At 36.9% G+C, this 19,320-nt stretch overlaps 1 protein-coding gene across 1 annotated transcript; it reads right to left on the bottom strand.

Moving 5' to 3' along the window:
- Positions 1-9,939: 9,939 nt before the first annotated feature.
- On the bottom strand, positions 9,940-12,429 carry LOC127129655 (uncharacterized). The gene is made up of 11 exons (XM_051058802.1): positions 12,289-12,429; positions 11,911-12,037; positions 11,734-11,824; positions 11,450-11,577; positions 11,275-11,368; positions 11,023-11,161; positions 10,783-10,940; positions 10,577-10,697; positions 10,323-10,493; positions 10,156-10,215; positions 9,940-10,062 (listed from the first exon to the last, which is right to left on the bottom strand). Exons 1-11 carry the CDS (start codon positions 12,427-12,429, stop codon positions 9,940-9,942), a joined length of 1,353 nt encoding a protein of 450 aa, XP_050914759.1.
- Between the last annotated feature and the right edge of the window lie 6,891 nt (positions 12,430-19,320).

Raw genomic sequence — 19,320 nt, 5'->3', positions numbered from 1 at the left:
GCAACATAGTCCACAAAGTTGGGCATACTCGGGAACAACACAATCCCATAAATCATGATAGCCAACTGAGCATGAAAAGCTTCCCAATTTCCCTTCTTTGCTTCTTCTCTAGCCATCCTCAACATGTACTTCAAAGGCAACCCCACAACATCACCACTCGACTTCCAATTGTCACTCACCTCCTTGATACTCAGATGAAAAGCTCGGGCAACAACTCTGAAATCAACCTCCTTCGGAACATCCAAGAAAGGAACCTGATACTGGATCGGGACATTCATCAGAATGGAGTACTCCTCAAGAGTGGGCGCTAACTGATAATCCTGGAAAGTGAAGCAACGACACTGGATCTACCACCATCTTCAACAGTGTCAACAAATCCCCATACTGATCAACAAACACCTTCTGATTACCGCCGGTCACAAAGTTGCTCAACTCTACCAAAGATGTCAAAGGCTCACGGTGAAAACTGTAGGTGCAAGTCTTCCTCTTCAACTCGGGGACGGATGCCATCTCTCACAGTGAATAGACTCCTGAATGAACCTGAGAAATGATATGCATGAGGAGATTAGCTTTTTTTCTTTTTTTCTTTTTCATTTTATTTATTTATTTTTTTTTGCATTATTTTTTGGAAATAAATATGCTATGATGCAAATGATGCAGACACGACTGGCTGGCTGTGTATCTCGGAGCACAGGTTCAAAGCTTCGGCTTGAATTCGGAACCACAAATTCATCTGGGACCCAAAGTCATCTGAGATCCACAATTCTGACCCAATAGTCACCAACAAGTCACCAACGGTACCTGTAATAATGATCATTCCCTCCCCACTCACGGGTGTAATCTAGGCCAGGGTAAGGTCGAGAGAAACGCAGGATAAACAACCCTTTCATAGAATATCATCATGTACACACCCGATGTATGTACCGATAATACCCCATCAGGATCTGAACTGCTCGTGATATCAAGTTCCGCTAAGTGGCGCAATACCACCCGCTTCCCAAGAATCACTCTATTCCTAGGTGTCCTAGAGTTCACTCATAGCCTGGGTATTGGGACTTTTACCTCATGTAACTCCCACCCCAACAGAGAAACAAACAACCAGCCAGCACAAATGAATATATGATGCATGCAAACATAAATGCAAACATAAATGCAAACATAAACAAATAAATGCAATAAATGAAACAGTAAAAGCAACCAAACCCTATCCTAGAGAGCGCTAGGAGAGACTCGCTTAGGGAAGATGGACCAGCAAGAGGTCAACGTCTCATTTCCCCAGCAGAGTCGCCAGCTGTCGCATTACGCGAAAAACCGGCGGAGAAAACGAAACAACAGAGCCGCCACCGTGCGTTATTTATCCCAAAAGAGGGAAAGGAAACGCTCGAAGTAAACCTGGAAAAGACATGGTCTCGCGACCAGAGAGAGATGGGATCGGGAGTCGGTTATGCGAAGGGAAGGTATTAGCACCCCTACGCATCCGTCGTACTCGACGGGATCCACGCACAAAAGAAAAGATAAGGTTGCTAGAAACTGCTCACACACTGCACAAGGCTGGAAGGAAACACAAAAAGACAAAAAGAAACGGAAGAAAATAACTCGGCAGGATGTCGCTTCCTAGGCCTACGTAGTCTGTCAAGCACAGACATCAGAGTCGACGTAGTTCGGGACAGGGGAAACGTGCTCGCTAGGATGTCGCATCCTATGCATACGTATCTTCTCTGACCGGAGAAGAATCAGAGCACTCGTAGCTCGGCTAACGCACGCCAAACAAGACCACACAGGAAACCAACTGCCAATCGCTGGACTTATGTCAGAATCCACGCAAACAGGCAAACATGGAAACCGAAGGCCAATCGCTGGACTTACATCAGACTCCGAACCAACAAACACACACACAGGAAACCGACTGCCAATCGCTGGACTTATGTCAGACTCCCAACACACACAAATGGGTTGAAAAAGAAAAAAAGGGGCGCCCGGAGAGATTAGCTCATCTCCTGCCTACGTACCTCATCTGGTATGAGGATCAGGGCGACGTAGTTCCCCTACGCAGGGAAAGAACTTCTAACCTAACCAGAGACTGGGAAGTGACAAACTAGAAGGGAGCCTGACTCGAGCCTAATAGTTATCATGTATCCACAATGGCCCTAGGTTAAGGTTTCTATCCTAACTTGCACAGGGAGCCAGCCATCCTAAATAGCACAGTCAAACAAACACAAGCACAATAAACAAGCACACACACTATATGCAAACAGTTTGGGCTCATACAAGGCTAGGCTGCAAAAGCAAGCCAACTGGAATGGGGTGTGGTTAGCTCTTAACCCTAACATTGAGAGTTAGGGTGAAGCAGATGAAATAGGAAGTGAGGATAAGACCTCATAGCTCTTATCCCTGGCCTGGGAGAGCTTGACTCAAATAGAAAATGTGGGAGTTCAGAATGTAGGAACTCTTCTCCACAGATGACTGGCACAACATGATCTTGGGTTATTATCCACAATGCATCAACACAAGGTGTGTGAGCAAAGTGAATGACTCACTGAGTAGCAGGAGATGGATTACACATCTCTTTTATCTGCCAATTGCCTCCTAAGAGGTCTTTACCTGCTTGGCACAAAAGTAAACATTCACAAGCATTGCCTCTTAAGGAGGGCTTCAGACAGGTGCTGCCCACATAACAGGACAGGTCTTCCAGACTACATGAAGTCAAAGAATTATACCTCAGTGGTTAAGCAACCAAGCAAAGCAAAAGCAAGTTCAAATGAACTCTAAGCAACTTAGGTACCTGTGAAAAATCTAAACTAATCAGTTCAACTGTACAGACAAACAATCAACAGTCATCAGGCAATAATAAACAGACAGGCAATGCATCAGGCACCAATGTGCAAGCCATAAGGCACAACACAAATAAATTGGTATCAACCTACAAAACAACACAATGTTAGCCAATCATCAACCAATTAATCAAACTCAAATGAATGAGCCACTCCAATCATGGCAATGTGCATCTGAACCTGAAATCCATAATCCAAACAGTGAGTCCAAACCACTAGGTCAAAGCCTTGGGTCAAAAGATGGAGAAAACATTTAAAACAGAAGCTGAAATTTTACACAAAGTAACTTCAATCACATCTTGACACCTTCCAAAAGGTCTCACATCAAAATCATTAACCAAAAGCATTTCATGATCAAATGAAGTTCAAGGCAATTTTAAAGCTCAAATGTGATCAACATGAATGGAAAATCTCAATTAAAACAGAAATGATTCAAATAATTCCAACAAAATTCATGATCAATCAAGACGTTTTTAACATGCATTATACAAAAATTCAGAAGCATAGGACATCATTTGGTATGGCAAACTCATCATACAAGTTGAACATCAAAAGGTGTGACACAAATTGTCACACCAAGTTAGCACAATCATAAAACAGAATTGGTAATTGATAAAAATGCCAAATCAAAACCAAAATGTCAAGCAATGTGTCTAGTTTCATCATGCAAAATTTCACATTCATTGGATTAAAGACAAGCATTTCACAATAGTTTGAACAAGGCAAGGTCAAAAGTAGACATATGATCAATCATTCTAGCACAAAATAATATCCAGCCAAGAACAACTTTGGAAATTATGATAAAAAAATAATAGACAGAAAAAGGATCACAATGCAAAAAATTGGAGTGAAATTGGATTAGTTTTCAATTTTATATGATTTTTTGAAGTTAAGGAAAAAATTGAAAAAATGAAATGGAGCTAGCATAGAAAATGGAGGGAAAGTAAGAAAATAGTGAAGCATTTGAAAATATTTGCTCGGTGAGGATCGATCCATTGCCAAATTCAAATATGCGTGCTCAACCTAAACGACTGCGTATTGACCTAAACCCTAGCGCGCCAACAATTTCGTAGCTAAATTTGAATTTTCGTAGCAAATTGGAAGCAAGTTCCTGGCAAATTCTGGAAACGAAAAAAACTCAAGGTTGAAGATGAAGATCATCATGATCTTCATCTGGATTTTCCAGATTTTACCAAAAGCGTCCAAACATCACAATCAAGCACAGCATCATGTAGTACATTCAACATACATCAAAGATCCACAATTATTTCATGCAAAAACATCCAAACACGCACGGATCGAAGAAAATAAGATTCATCATCAAAAACTTTAAACAAGCAGAACTTCATGTACAATGCATCATTTCACACGATTCAAAGCTCAAAATCATCAACATACTTAGATCTTCATAAACGTCACAATAAATTTGAGAATTAGAGAGATCGATTCATAACCTCTTGAAGTGCAGATTCAGATTTGGCTCGTTTCAAGGCCTGTGATAGCTCCAATGTTCTTCTATGATGCTTAGTGAGATGATTGGTGATGAATTAGAAGCTCAAATGCACACGAATTCAGCTTAATCTTCAACTGCCATGGATGCTTCACACTTTGAACCTAGCTCAATATGCCACGATTTCTCTTGATTCCACGTCCAAACCTTCTCAACAATACTTCAGGATGATGAATTGATCAATAGAAAGTGTTCATGTATGAAGAAATTTGGAAAAAGTTTGAGAGAAAAGTTTTGAAAAGTTTGTGATTCTAGATCTGAAATGTGCTAATGATGGAAAACAGTTATGATTAAGTATATATACTTCCTACTAATCATGTTTAAAACCAGCTTAAGCCAAATACAAGTGTGATGAGCAAGTTGGAAGGTGTTTGTGCAAAAATGAGTTTTCACCCCCCATGCAAGCTAGCCACGTGAACAGTACAGATTTCTGGCCCAAAATCCCTTAAAATCAGTCCATGCACATATTAGAATTGGTTTGGTATGCTCATGATCAACCAAAATGAGTTTATGCAATTTTCTTCCAAAAACTTCATGAGTGAGCACATGCCTATGCAAATGAAATTCATGTCAAGTAATGGTATGCTTGGAAAGTACATGCTATAAGGATCAAAATGCAAAAAGAACCACTCATTTTGGAGCTTTGGTTTGAAAGTTATGCTCATTTGAACTTTTGAACACACTTTGCCATGATTGGACCATATCTCCTCAACCACACATGATAAATCCATGATCTTGGACTTTTTGGAAATGGGAGAGAAACATCTTCAACTTTCATGTTTGACAAAATTTCATTTGAAGCTTTTTTGATGATGTAAGATTGAGTTGAAGTTGGTCCAAAACCTTGCCATTTTTGGAAAATTCAAATTACAGGTCACCTGCTATTTTTGGAAAGTCCTGATCTGACTTCAAATTCTTCAATGTTGATGTTTGAAATGTCAAATGAGACTTGTTTGAACATGAATGAATCATCTCTAACCACTTCCCACCTCCAAATCCACAGTTGACTTTGCAGTTGACTTATGTTGACTTTTCTGGGCCTCAGATGATTTGCACATGGACTGATGAATTCTGAGCCTTCAACACTTGGCCAAACCACTTTAAAATGATCCTTGGGTCATGTGAACTCATGGGAATCACCCTAGGGCTTTGATCTCATGGAAAATGCTCTTGTTGCCTTGCACAGTTGGATCTCCTGACCAGTCTTGCCTGATGAGATGCAATGGACTATGCAATGACAATGCAATGTTAATGACCTAAAAATGAAATGTATATACAAATGGGAGGTGAAAATTTGAGGTGCTACACTTTTCTTCACCAAACATCATTTCAAGCATTGTAGAGTGGATTTGGATACTTACAAGCTGTGGATCGTGCAAAATCAAGAACTGCTCTTCAAGAGGTTTAGTTTTCGAATCTCTTAATTCTCAAATCCATGTATATATTCTGGTAGATCTTGTGTTCCTGATGATTCTGATGGAAATTTCGTGTGATTTGATGCATTATTAAGAGAGATGTGCTTAATTGAAGTTTTGAATGTTAATTTGATTTTGCTTCGTTTTGCATGAATCATGATGAATTAACATGAAATATTGCTTGATCTATAACCTACATGTCATGAGGATTTGTTTGATGTATGATTTTATGATTTCTGAAAAATTCTGAAAAAAAATGTTGAAGCTCGTGCACTGTTCATCTTCTTCTTCATGAAGAAGATGAAGATCTTCAGCCATGCGTCGACCATACAGCAATGTTGCGTCGAACGTTCGACAGTTTTGCGCCGACCGTAGCTGGCCTTGCATCGACTCCTGGTTCTATTAGGGTTTTGTGAAACGGCGTCGTTTCATGTGCTGGCGCGCTCAATTTGAATTTGTACAGGGTTCGATCCCTGCTGAGCGCTGATTTTCAAAATGCTTTCATATTTTCATCTTTTCCCTCCACTTTGCCATGCTTTGATTTTAATTTTTCTTCCAACTTAGAAAAATCATAATAAATTGAAAAATGATCCAATTCATCTCCAATTTTTTTCATAATGATACTTATTTTGTCTATTATTTTATGATCATAATTTACAAAATTGTGCACGGCTGGATTTTATTTGGTGCTAGGTTGATTGATCATATGTCCAATTGTGACCTTGCCTTGCTTATCTCTTTGTGAAATGCTTGATTTTAATCCAATGAATGTGAAATTTTGTATGCTGATTCTAGACACATTGCTGGAAATTTTGGTTTTGGTTTGACATTTTTCCCATGCTCCATTTCTGTTTTATGATTGTGTTAACTTGGTGTAACAATTTGTGTCACACCTTTGATTGTCCAACTTGTGCAATTCAATTTCCATGCTAAATGATCTCTGATTCTCCTGATTTTTTGTATGTTGATCATGTTAGATGTCTTGAATGTTCATGAATTTTTCCAGATTTATTTGAATCATTTCTGTTTTAATTTGAATTTTTCATTCATGATGATCACATATGAGCTTTGAAATTGCCTTGAACTTCTTTTGATCATGAAATGCATTTTATGATTGATTTTGATGTGAGCCTTCTTAGGATATGTCAATATGTGTTTGAAGTTACTTTGTGTTGAATTTCAGCTCCTGTTTTGAATTTTTTCTCCATCTTTGACCCTGGGCTTTGACCTAGTGGTTTGTTGCTTACATGTGAGCTTTGATTTCAGGTTTGAGCATCCAAGTTCCATAGTTGATGATGCTTCATCATATGAATGTTGATGTTTGCAATTGATTACTAACATTTGTGTGTTTTGTAGGTTGATGCTAATTCATTTGAGTTTGCCTTATGGCTTACACATTTTGTACATTAGGATTGTCTGTTGCTTATTGACTGTTGTCTGTTTGTCTGAGTATTGTACTGAATTGTTTAGTTGTTTCCACAGGTACCTAAGTTGCTTTAAGTTCATTTGAACTTTGCTTTGCTTGGTTGCTTAACCACTTAGGTATAATCCCTAATCTTCATGTAGTCTGGAAGACCTACTATTATTGGTAGGCACCTGTCTGAAGCCCTCCTTAAGAGGCAATGTTTGTGCTTGTTTAATTTTGTGCCAAGCAGGTAAAGTCCTCTCATGAGGCAATTGGCAGATAAAAGAGATGTGTAATCCATCTCCTGCTACTCAGTGTGTCATTCACCTTGCTCACACCATGTGTTGATGCATTGTGAATAAGAACCCAAGATCTTATAGAGTCAATCACTTGTAGAGAAGAGTTCCTACTTTCTGAACTCCCACACTTTCCATTGATCAAAGCTCTCCCTGACCAGGGATAAGAGCTATGAGACACACCCCTCATCTCCATTTCATCTGCTTCACCCTAACTCTCAATGTTAGGGTTAAGAGCTCAAAACACCCCATTCGAGTTGGCTGTAAAGCTTAACCTTGCTTGAGCCTAATTGATTGTGTATAGTGTGTGCTAACTGACTTGTTTGTTTGCTTACTTGATTCATCTGTGTATGTTTGCTTATGTGTGCTTTTGTGCATTTATCATCATTACTTGTATATCATTTCATAAACATTGTTCATTACTTTGTAACATTTTGTTTTGTCCATGGAGGAGTCAAGCATAAGTCCATTGATTGGCAGTTGTTTCCTGTGATATGGTAGGAGATTGGTGTAAGTCCATTGATTGGCATCTGGTATCCATGTTTCTTTGTTTTGTGAGACTAATATAAGTCCATTGATTGGCATCTGGTATCCATGTTTCTTTTTGTTTTAGAAGATTGGTGTAAGTCCATTGATTGGCATCCGGTATCCATTTTATTTTGTGAGATTGGAATAAGTCCATTGATTGGCATCCGGTATCCATTTACTTTGTTCATCTGTTATTGGCTTGTTGCCTTTTCCAAAGGAATCACTTGAATCATCTACATATGATCTCAAGAGGTGAACACTTAAGAAGTTTTACTTCCTCACCCTCCCACCTTTTGTTGCTTTAAACCTCTATTTGCATGATTAACCCAAAGCTTGAAAACTATTGTGCAAACATTTTCATATGTTATTTTTCAAATTAGAAACCTAGGCCCTAAGCCTCTGATTTTCAAACTCCATTTTCACAATACTTCTTCTGAATCAAATTCTAATCATACTTTGACTTCATTTTTGTGAATACTCCAAACTGGTTAATTTCACTCACTCAATTGCTTTTGTGGCCCAAGTCCACTTCTTAATCAAGTTTTCATACATTAGCCATAGATCTCAATTATCTTAGTGGTTGATGTTAATCTCGCCTTTTGTCCTTAGTGATCGAACTGTAAGACTTCCATACTGAAAACAGGGTTAACCTCTCTAGTATGTCGAAGCTATTCTCACATGGTGGACTCGTTGTTGATATAGGTTGAGTTTTCTCCCGTGGATAATGAAAGACCTTAGGGCTTTTGTTTAAAATCAATCCACTCACTTACTTTTGGAAATCTTTTAGCCGAACTACGGCGTTTTGATCCTTACCTTCCATGGAAAGGTACGTAGGCAACGGGTTCATTCGTTCAAACACAAAAACAATAAAAATCGTATATTCTTTCTCTCATCCCTTCAATCCATGTTTGCACAATAAATATTTCATAAACAAATAACATTTCATACAACAAGTTGTGAAAAGGGCTCCCTAGGAGTACCTAGGACGTTTTGGGTGTCTAACACCTTCCCATTGCGTAATTAACCCCTTACCCAGATCTCTGACCTTTTCATTAGTTTTCTACGTGTAAAACTTCTTAGGCTTTTGTTCGCTTTTTAGCCATTCCTTTGGATAAATAAAAGTGCGGTGGCGACTCTATCTTTGTATGCTTTGCTTTTGATTTAATCAATAAATCATAAAGTGACGAATACACCGCTACAACTACCTATAAGACACATTGTAATATCACATCAAACTTTCACTTTTTACAAACAATGCGCTAATCTACTTTAAATATCCAATAGAAGATTTAAAGACTAAGCAAGTAAGATAAAAAATATATACTCCCTCTGACCTTATAAAAAAAATTTAATTACTTATAAAAAAAATTATTTTAAAATTTGCTAAAGTATAAAGAATATTTAAAAATATGTAAAGTTATACTAAAAAATTTAATTACTTATAAAAAAAATTATTTTAAAATTTTCTAAAGTATAAAGAATATTTAAAAATATGTAAAGTTATACTAAAAAATTTGCTGAAGTTCAAACGGATGAAAATGACATTTTTTAGTATCCTGGCCATAGAAAAAATAATAATTTATTACTCTGCAGTTTTATAGACTATTAAATGTTGCTACAACAAAATACTGTTACAATAGTGCTTCAATTATAAAACTTGATCCTAAAATGTGTCTCACATAAGAGATATATTATTTCCATGATGAGAATCAGGATTTAATCCAAACAACTATAACATTATTTCTGATATATTTGTTTGAAGAACCAAAAACATCATAATTGAAACGCATAAGATAGACAAAAAATCAACTTCCAAATAGTTTGGATTGTCTTGAAACATTTGTCGATTTAAAACTAAAATATAACAAAATCAAAACTATGAAATTCCATGAAATATTACAAATAACTCAATCATCATCTATCGACCATCTTCCTTTTTTACAGGTTTCATCGTCTACGTAGAGGAAAGTTGAACACTTTCAACATCTTCTGACGCTTTAGGATTTATACGTTTACAGGGGGTCATCACAGAATTCGCAGCATTGGGGTCGAAATCAGCAGATACAGATAAAGGTTCCTGAAAATCATGTGTGTCTTCAATTAGATATTGAAAGCAGGAATATATGACAACTAATTCGATATAAGATATAAAATATAAAATATAACTTACCGATAAACTCTTCATATCATCTTGTGAGGAAGACAATGAAATTGGAATTTTCGATACATCCTGCAGAGAGATAATGGAATTATTAGGGTATTTTTGTTAACTCAAATCAGAATTAAGATACAAATCAATGAGATTGAAACATTTGCCAATAATATGTTAATACATACCTCATGAGACTTGAAGGTGTCCTTAACTTTCTTACGTGAATCTTCATCGTCTTTAAAGCTAATAACCGAAAGACGATTAAATTTCGGTTGAAAAACAGCTCTAATTGCCAACTCCTTCTTCAACATAGCATCAAGACCAAAAGGGAATTCTAACGGATTGTCTTCACCGGCCTAAATTTCAGCAAAAAATATACATATTAACAAAATATATTATTATCAATTTCTTGTACAACATTTGAAGACACTCATATTACCTCCACTAATTCATTTTTCATCTGTAGAGCATATTTTCCAATTAACTTGAAACAGTCACTATCCCAAAAGTTGAAACGGGACTTGAATTTACCATCAACTCCCAACACTTCAAGCTTGTACCTATATATAAATCCCATTTAAATAGATTGAACCCAATTTATAACTCCCATTGAAACAGTTTCATAACACAACGATGAATGAATACCTTGGCACGGGTTCAGAACTTATGTGATTTGCATAGCACTTAAGTTTGCCATCTTTTACAACGACGCTCTTGGTACATTCGGCACAACCATCGTAATACCAACCGGAATTACCAACTTCAAACTTCTCCAACTTCGCTATGGTGACACATGTTGTTTCCTGTAAAATGAATTTTCACTTATATTATATAAATAACATAAAGATTAAGAATAGATTAAAGTTTCATGTGCAGCCTGCATACTTGTTTAAGCATCGCGATCTCAGCCAAACTAATGAATTCGGCCTTCCATATAAATTTATCAAAATCGGAATACTGTGAGGTTTGAGTTGTTTCAACTTGCAAACTTGATGAAGAAAGCTTTGGCAGTTCAGCATTTAGGCTGCGAGTCATTATATAAAAGAATCAATATAGAGTAAAATTCTATCACCATGTACAACATTGTACGAAAAAATCATAAGGGAAATCTGATACGCCAAGATGTTTGTGAAATACCTATCCTTCAGCTTTTTAATTTCAACATTACTAATATCATTAATGATCAGCTTTGTGCCACTCCAAGCATTGGATAGATTTAAAGGAAAACCTCCTTCAACACCAACTAAATATCAGCATAATGAAGCAAATACATTGGGTATTTAAATTATCAACAAAACACAATAACGTTTACCTTGTGCAACCTTTATCCTTGCATTTTGTAATAGAGCAACAATGTTCACATCTTCCCCATGGTTCTTGTAGTATTCATAAAATTGCAATGCAAAATTACCCCATAGTGTACACTGCACGACAATTTTGCTACCAATAAAAAAAGCAAAGATGTTGTGGTTCAATTACACCACAACAAACAAAAGCAAAACACTTTATGATATTTAACAGAATGGAAACCAACAAAAAGGAAACAAATACAATGTAAATAGTTTTTTGAGTATACGAACTCAAATGTTTTCATACCTCATGTCAGTGATCATAAACACAAACTTGCTTTTGTTGTTATCTGAGTTTATCTGAGTCTGCAGAATTTCAGTAACTCCTCCAACTACGTCTTCAGAAGTTTGATTAACAATGTAAGCATACATACAAGATAATCCAAATAAAATAGGTGAATAATATATATAAATATCAACGTACCAACCAATACATTAGGCTGGAATTTTCCATCAGCAATGGACGCCAAACCAAGAATGTTGAAATAATCTATAGGAATCTCCGGGAGCTCCGTTTTCTTAACATAAGTTGAACCACAAAATACCAACTTCTATCCATGAGTAGTAGACTTAAAGGAGAAATCGTTGTTTGAGACTTTAAAGTTCTGCATGATATATGAAGCTCCTACGGCAAGATCGCCCAAATATTTCGACACCAGATGGGATGGTACAATTGCTTGTATCATATCCAGCTTTTAATTATAAAAAACAAAAATGTGCCAAATTTGTTTCAGATAATCATTAACTATATAGAAATAAGTACGAAAATTAAAACATAAACAACTAACAGTGAAAATAATACCTTAGAATCAACCAAAATTAGTTCAAGGTGTTCTTTGTTTGATGAACTTCTCACAGTCCAGAGATGTCTACAACGAACAACAATCTTCCACAAATCTTTAGAATCGTTAATGTCCATCACAGATTCAATCGGTCGCGCCATCGTTGATGTAAATTCTGAAAAAATCTGAAACCTAATTAGTATGTTACAATACGTTCAAAAAATAGAAGAAACATGATTATCAATGAAATTGTGGAAAGGTTATGGAGTTTACCGAATGGAAAAGTTGAAAGAGGAAGAAGAAAGAATTTGTGAATGAGTGACGAAAATAGGTTTTCAATTTGTGAATGAATTGAAAGGGGAAACAGAAAGATATCATGAATGAGTTGAAAGGGGAAGAAGAATGAATTTGTAAAGCCATGGTGTAGATAGGGTTTTCTAATTCCCAAAACAATTATAAATGAAACTCAAATTTCCAAATTGAATTATAAATGAAACTCAATTTTCCAAATTGAATTGGAATTCCAAGAGGCATAAAATGAATTGGTGTCTGCGTATCCCAAAGCGTTCCTCGTGTATCCCATTTTGTATTTTGTATAAACCATATATGTGAGAATAAACTAAGAAATGACACCTCAGCAAAATTAATTGCCAAATCTCTAATAGTTCAGGAATTTTGAAAAAGTCAGTAATGCCCTTTTGTTTTAGTTAAAAATAGATTTGATCAAAAGGGTAAATTAGAGAGTAATTAGGGATTGTTTTTATTAGTTAGATATTAGATTTCCTATCAAATGGTTATACCCAATTAAGATATGCATGTTTGTGTTATAATTAAGTTTGATCATGTTAACTCAACAAATAAACATTACGAGCATACATAGGTGCTACAAAATTACAATAATAAAATCTGTATACCTGAAAAAATAAAGAAAATGACAATAATTGGCATGTGAGAAAACTTAGTCACTTTGAGTAGCTTCAATTTCAATAGAGTGAATGAGATTTATCCTAGTTATATGAAAAACATCAAGTTTATATGCTACAACACATATGAGATTTACTAACAGTAAAGAATGTTACTATACAAATCTAATAACACTTGAATAAATGTTAGGTGAAACCTATGGTACTAAATGACTTAGTAATGTTTTTTTAAATATAACCTATTTATACTTTTAGCAACATTTTATATCTATGACTACAAATACATGGGATAGTAAAATTTTGGCTGGCTTTATTTTTCATTCCAATTAAAACTGCTCCACAGTTATCAAAATAATTTTGACCTAATTAAAAAGAGAGATAAATAAAATAGAGAAAGAAAAGAAACTTGTGTTGAATTGTAATTCCTTGTGATAAAGCATGTTGCTCGACAAGAACAAGGACGTGTCGAACCACCTAGTGTGTTAAGTTGCGTTAGTGTGTCGAAGCATGTTGCTTCACATAGGATTTCGACTTATGCCTATTTTAGTAGTGTTAGCTATTTTGGGCTTTTATAGTTTTGGCCTTGCCTTGAGATCCAAGGTAACCTAAATCTATAAATAGAAGGAGTAACCCTTATTTTTTTAATGAAGTGAATAGAGTATTCATAACATTGTATTCATAGTATTTTGCAGTTGCAAAGTGAATAAGAAGTTTTCCACAGTTTGTGGGTAGAGAGAAACTCTGCAGAATTATATTATTCTTCTCCTTCATCGTTCTTTACTTTCTTTCCTTCTTCATTGTTTTTCTTTTATTGTCATTGTGTGGGTGATAACAATCTTGTTCATCAAGATTGATTGAAATTCTCCATAGATTTTTGGGGATTTCCAACATCTGGCATCAAGAGCTCCAGTTTAATCGATTTGTGGGAAGAAAATCACCATGGCAACGAATCATTCAAATGGGCATTTTCCAGCAAATCTTCTGATTCTCAAGAACAACAATTATGAGAATTATTGCAAGCAGATAAAGATTGTGTTATGTTATCAAGATCTTTGGGATCTTGTGAAGGAAGGAGTAACAATGCTTGCAGAAGCCGCGACAGATCAAGAAAAGGTTGCACATAAAGAATTGAAGAAGAAAGATTATAAAGCTCTCTTTATAATCCATCAATGTGTTGATGCAGATAACTTTGAAAAGGTTAGTGATGTAGAGTCAACGAAAGAAGCATGGGAAATTCTAGAGAAATCATTTGGAGGCACGGAGAAGGTGAAAGAAGTGAGGTTACAAACTCACTAAAGAACGTATAAATTGCTTCAGATGAAAGACAGTGAAAGCATAACTGATTTCTTCACCAAGGTTACGAAACTGGTGAATCAAATCAAGGTATATGGAGAAGTGTTAACATCAAGATCTGTTGTTGGAAAGATCTTGAGGTCGTTGGCTCCAAAATTCGACCACGTGGTAGTAGCCATAGAAGAGTCGAAAGATTTTTCAAAACTGACAAAGGAAGAGCTTCAAGGGATGCTTGAATATCATGAACAAAGAATGGTTGAAAGAGCTGCAGGAAAGTCGAAGAGTGATATGGCTTGGCAGGCTCAATCAACAAAAGAAAGGAAAGGCAAAGGAAACTGGAATGGAAACAAAGGCAAAAGAGGCTACAACAATTCAACTGGTCGAAATCAGCAAGAATGAAACTGGTTGAATCAGAGAAAACCCTGGAACCAAGGCAACCAAAGAGGTGGTGCTATAGGTAGAGGAAGAGGTGGTGGTCAAAAGCCAGACAAGAGTCACATTCAGTGTTACAATTGTCAGAAGTATGGTCACTATTCTAGTGATTGTCCAGAAAAGCAGAAGAATCGAGAAACTTATGCAAATTTGGCGACACATGAAGAAGAAGAGACGTTGTTGATGGTTACAACAAGAGATGAAGAGAGATTCAAGGACCAGTGGTACTTGGACTCAGGATGCTCATCACACATGTCTGGAAGGAAAGATTGGTTTCTCAACATAAATCCCTCAATGAAGAACATGGTGAAATTCACAAATGACAACACTCTAGCAGTTGAAGGTGTTGGTGATGTTCTGATTATGAGGAAAGATGGAAAGAGGTCAGTAATTTCAAATGTGTTGCACATACCAGGCATGAAGAGCAATTTTCTCAGCATATGGCAGTTAGTCGAAAAGAACTACAAGGTATTGATCAAATACAAGATGATAAAATTTCTCAAATCAAATGGAAGGTTGATCTTGAAGGCTCCAATGTCTCGGAATAGAACCTTCAAGATTGGGCTTAATGTGATGGAGCATAAGTTCCTTGCAACAGCAACCAACAAAGATGAATGGATATGGCATTATAGACTTGGCCATCTCAATTTCAAATACACCAGAGACTTGAAGAGAAGAAATATGGTTTCAGGATTACCAGAAATCGACATTCCAAACGAAGTGTGTGAAGAATGTGTGCAGGCAAAGCAACATAAGAACAACTTCAGTAAGGATACAAGAAGCAGTTCGAAGGCAATTGTTGAAGTCTTATACTCTGATGTATGTGGTCCTCTCTAGGTGGATTCAATTGGAGGTAACAAATAATTTGTTACATTCATAGATGATTTCAGTCGAAAACTGTGGTCTTACCTGATCAAGAAGAAAAAAGAAGTGATTGAGGTATTTCCCAAGTTTAAATATATGGTCGAAAGACAGAGCGGTCGAAAGATCAAGATTTTGAGGACTGATAGTGGTGGAGAATACGTGTCGAAAGACTTCAATGCATTATGTGTAAAATAAGGGATTGTGCATGAGGTGGTTCCACCCTACACTCCATAGCAGAATGGAGTCGCATAAATGAAGAATAGAACCATTATGAATATGGTTAGAAGTATGTTGAAAGGCAAGCATCTACCCAAAGAATTATGGGGAGAAGTTGTGTTGACTGCGACATATATCCTGAACAAATGTCCGACGAAGGAGGTAGAAGGAATCACGTAAGAAGAATGTTGGTCTGGTGTCAAGCCTAGCTTGAGTCATCTGAAGGTGTTTGGGTCTATAGCACATGGACATGTGCCAGATTAGTTGAGAAGTAAAATTTATGACAAGTTGAATCAGATGATCCTGATAGGATATCATTCGAATGGAGGATAAAGTTGTTAGACCCAGTAAATAAGCAAGTGGTGATCAATAGGGATGTGATCATAGATGATCTTAAGTAGTGGGATTGGACTTAGAATGTAAAGAAAGATTCAGTGAGAATCATTTATGATGAATCAGCTAGTGAAATCAAAAGAGAAGTTCGACAAGAAGAAGTCAAAGGTGAAGCAGGCACAAGCAGACATCAAAGAAAAAGACACATGCCTGCAAGGTTGCAAGAATGTGTGATTACATCAGATGATGTGGTGAATGAAGAAGGTGAGCTGGTATATTATGCTTTCTACGCAGATGTCAAACTTGTCAATGCAGGTGAGGCATTGAAAGATTTGAAGTGGATGAAAGCAATGGACGAAGAGCTGAAGTCAATCGAAGTCAACAACACTTGGTCACTTGCCGAATTGCCCCAAAACAAGAAGGAAATCGATGTGAAGTGGGTATACAAGGTGAAGTTGAATCCCAAAGGAAAAGTGACTTGATACAAGGCGAGACTTGTGTCGAAAGGGTTTCTTCAGAAAGAAGGAATCGACTTCGATGAGGTTTTTGCACCTGTTGCTAGGATCGAAACAATCAAGGTGGTTTTTGATAATAGGTAGATCGAAAGGTGATCTCAATAAGGAATTCGAAATGTCAGATTTTGGTGACTTTTCATATTTCCTTGGCATCGAATTCTACAAGAGTGGTAAAGGTTTGATGATGCATCAAAGAAGGTATGCAGGTGAAATAGTTAAGATATTTGAGATGCAAGATTGCAACCTAACTTTGACTCCAACTGAGCCCAAACTACAACTGTCGAAAGATTCAGATGAAGATGATGTCGACCCAACCCAATATAGAAGACTTATTGGGTCACTTCGATACCTTTTTCACACAAGACCTGACTTAGCATATAGTGTAGGTATGGTGAGTAGGTTCATGCAGAAGCCAAAGGTATCACATCTAGCAACGGCAAAGAGGATACTAAGGTATCTAAAAGGAAATCTCGACTATGGCATTTTGTTACCTGCAGCTGATGAAGGAAAATAATTCAAATTAGTGGGATACACCGACTCAAATTGGTGTAGTGATGCTGAGGATTGAAAATCCATAGCTGGCTATGTGTTTATGATAGGTGGTACATCAGTTGCTTGGAGTTAGAGAAAGAAGCCAGTAGAGACATTATCATCGTGCGAAGCATAATACATAGTTGTGTCTATTTGTGCATGTCAAGCAACGTGGATGGTGAATCTGATCGAAGAGACAACAGTGAAGAGTCGTGGAGCAATTACCATGAAGATCGACAACATGTCAGCTATCAATCTGGCGAAGAATCCTATAGCACATGTGTAACACCCCAAAATTTGCCCTCCTCATTCATGCATTCATTTAGAATTTCATATTTCATTTCATCATGTCAATCAGAATTAGATCCGAAAAAAAAAAAACAAAAAAAAACAAAAAAACAAAAAAACAAAAAAAAAACAAAAAAAAATATATATATAATTTTTTACAAAAAAAAAATAAAATTAATTAATTAATTAATTAATTAATTAATTAAATAATTAAATAAATAAAATATAATAAAAAAATTTGGACTTGGGTCTCTCTCATTTGAGCCCACAAAAACCATGAAATTCAGTCTATAAATACCAAGGCTTCACTTGAGAGAACAGAGAACAAATGGGGATTTTGAAGAGAAGCAAAATACTCTGAGGTTTCCTTGGAACAAAGCCCTGAGGAAAAAGATAGTGAGAGAAGACCTAACGGAGTTCAGAGCAGCCTCCAAACCCCGAAGGGAACTCAACTACACAGAATCACCTCTGCCTCACATAAATCCTGAAGATTGTTTTGTAAACCTCACGGGTGCAACTCAATTTCAATCAAGCTCTCCAATCAGGTTTGCCATTATTCCCATTACCTTTGCCCATGGGTTTAATATGTATATGAATTTATAAACAATGCCTTGAATGTTTAACTGTTTAATTTTTGAGTGTATGCCACAGGGTTTGAGGTTTCTAAAACCATACTGTTATTCATGAAAAAAATGCTTATGATGTTTCACTAACCCTTTTGTTGAATTTTTGTGAGGGCTCACATGACTTTTGCAGGGATAACTTGCGTGGTTTCCCACTTTATTTGTGGGATAACCCCTAGAGGTTCATTCCGATTACCTGTACTGACTCACTTTTCTTTGATGGCATTAGCTTGGAAGGATCTCAGGGTTTCCCATTCCTCTAATTGTTGTTACTTCGGATCTTTATCCGCGTGGTACTTTTACATTTTTCCCGCATTTTACTGCTTTCCTAGCTGGAAGACCTCGATAGGAGGCAACGTTTGAGCCCCTTGGTGGCATTTTACTTTGAGATACATGTTTTGTGTTTTGTATTCATATCCCTGCAGGTAGCGCGGTTCCTTCGTCAAGGACTGCCTTTTTTCCCTCGAGCATCCCAAACCCTAAAACCCAAAGCAACACGTTAACTCCTTCTACTACAGGCGAGTAAGTCTCCAAAGGTCGAGCATCCGATAGATTGCGTAGTGACGTCGTTCGTCCAAAACCCAATCCATAACCCCGTAGTTAGCCGAACTACGTTTTGCTCTGATTCTCAGGCCAGATGAGATACGTAGGCATAAGACGCGATGTCTTAGCGAGCACACATCCCCCAACCCATAGGTCAGCCGAGCTACGAAGACTCTGATTCTCATATTCAGATGAGATACGTATGCAGTGGATGCGACATCCGCGCGAGTCATTTTCATTTAACCCTTTTTTTTTGGTAAACAGCACAAGATAAACCCACACCCTTTAGACAAGAACTACAAAAGTGGATCCCGTAGAGTACTACGGATGCGTAGGGGTGCTAATATCTTCCCTTCGCATAACCGACTCCCGAACCCAAGATTTGGTTGCGAGACCCCGTCTTGTCCTTTCCTTTTTCAGGTTTACTTCGAGCGTTTCCTTTCCCTCCCTTGGGATAAATAACGCACGGTTGCGACTCTTCTATCATTTTC

Source organism: Lathyrus oleraceus, chromosome 3 (genome assembly GCF_024323335.1).
Source record: "Lathyrus oleraceus cultivar Zhongwan6 chromosome 3, CAAS_Psat_ZW6_1.0, whole genome shotgun sequence".
NCBI classification, from domain to species: Eukaryota; Viridiplantae; Streptophyta; class Magnoliopsida; order Fabales; family Fabaceae; genus Lathyrus; species Lathyrus oleraceus.
The sequence above is the reverse complement of the archived record's forward strand: the minus strand, read 5'-3'. Positions and strand labels throughout refer to the sequence as shown.

What these genes read in the sequence shown, in the direction of transcription:
- LOC127129655 (XM_051058802.1), bottom strand. Translation starts at nt 12,429, where the DNA reads ATGGCGCGACCGATTGAATCTGTGATGGACATTAACGATTCTAAAGAT. An exon ending in TGAAAAATGAATTAGTGGAG is followed by an intron (nt 10,494 to 10,576) that starts GTAATATGAGTG and finishes GCTGAAATTTAG; the next exon opens with GCCGGTGAAGACAATCCGTT. An exon ending in ACACCTTCAAGTCTCATGAG is followed by an intron (nt 10,216 to 10,322) that starts GTATGTATTAAC and finishes ATCTCTCTGCAG; the next exon opens with GATGTATCGAAAATTCCAAT.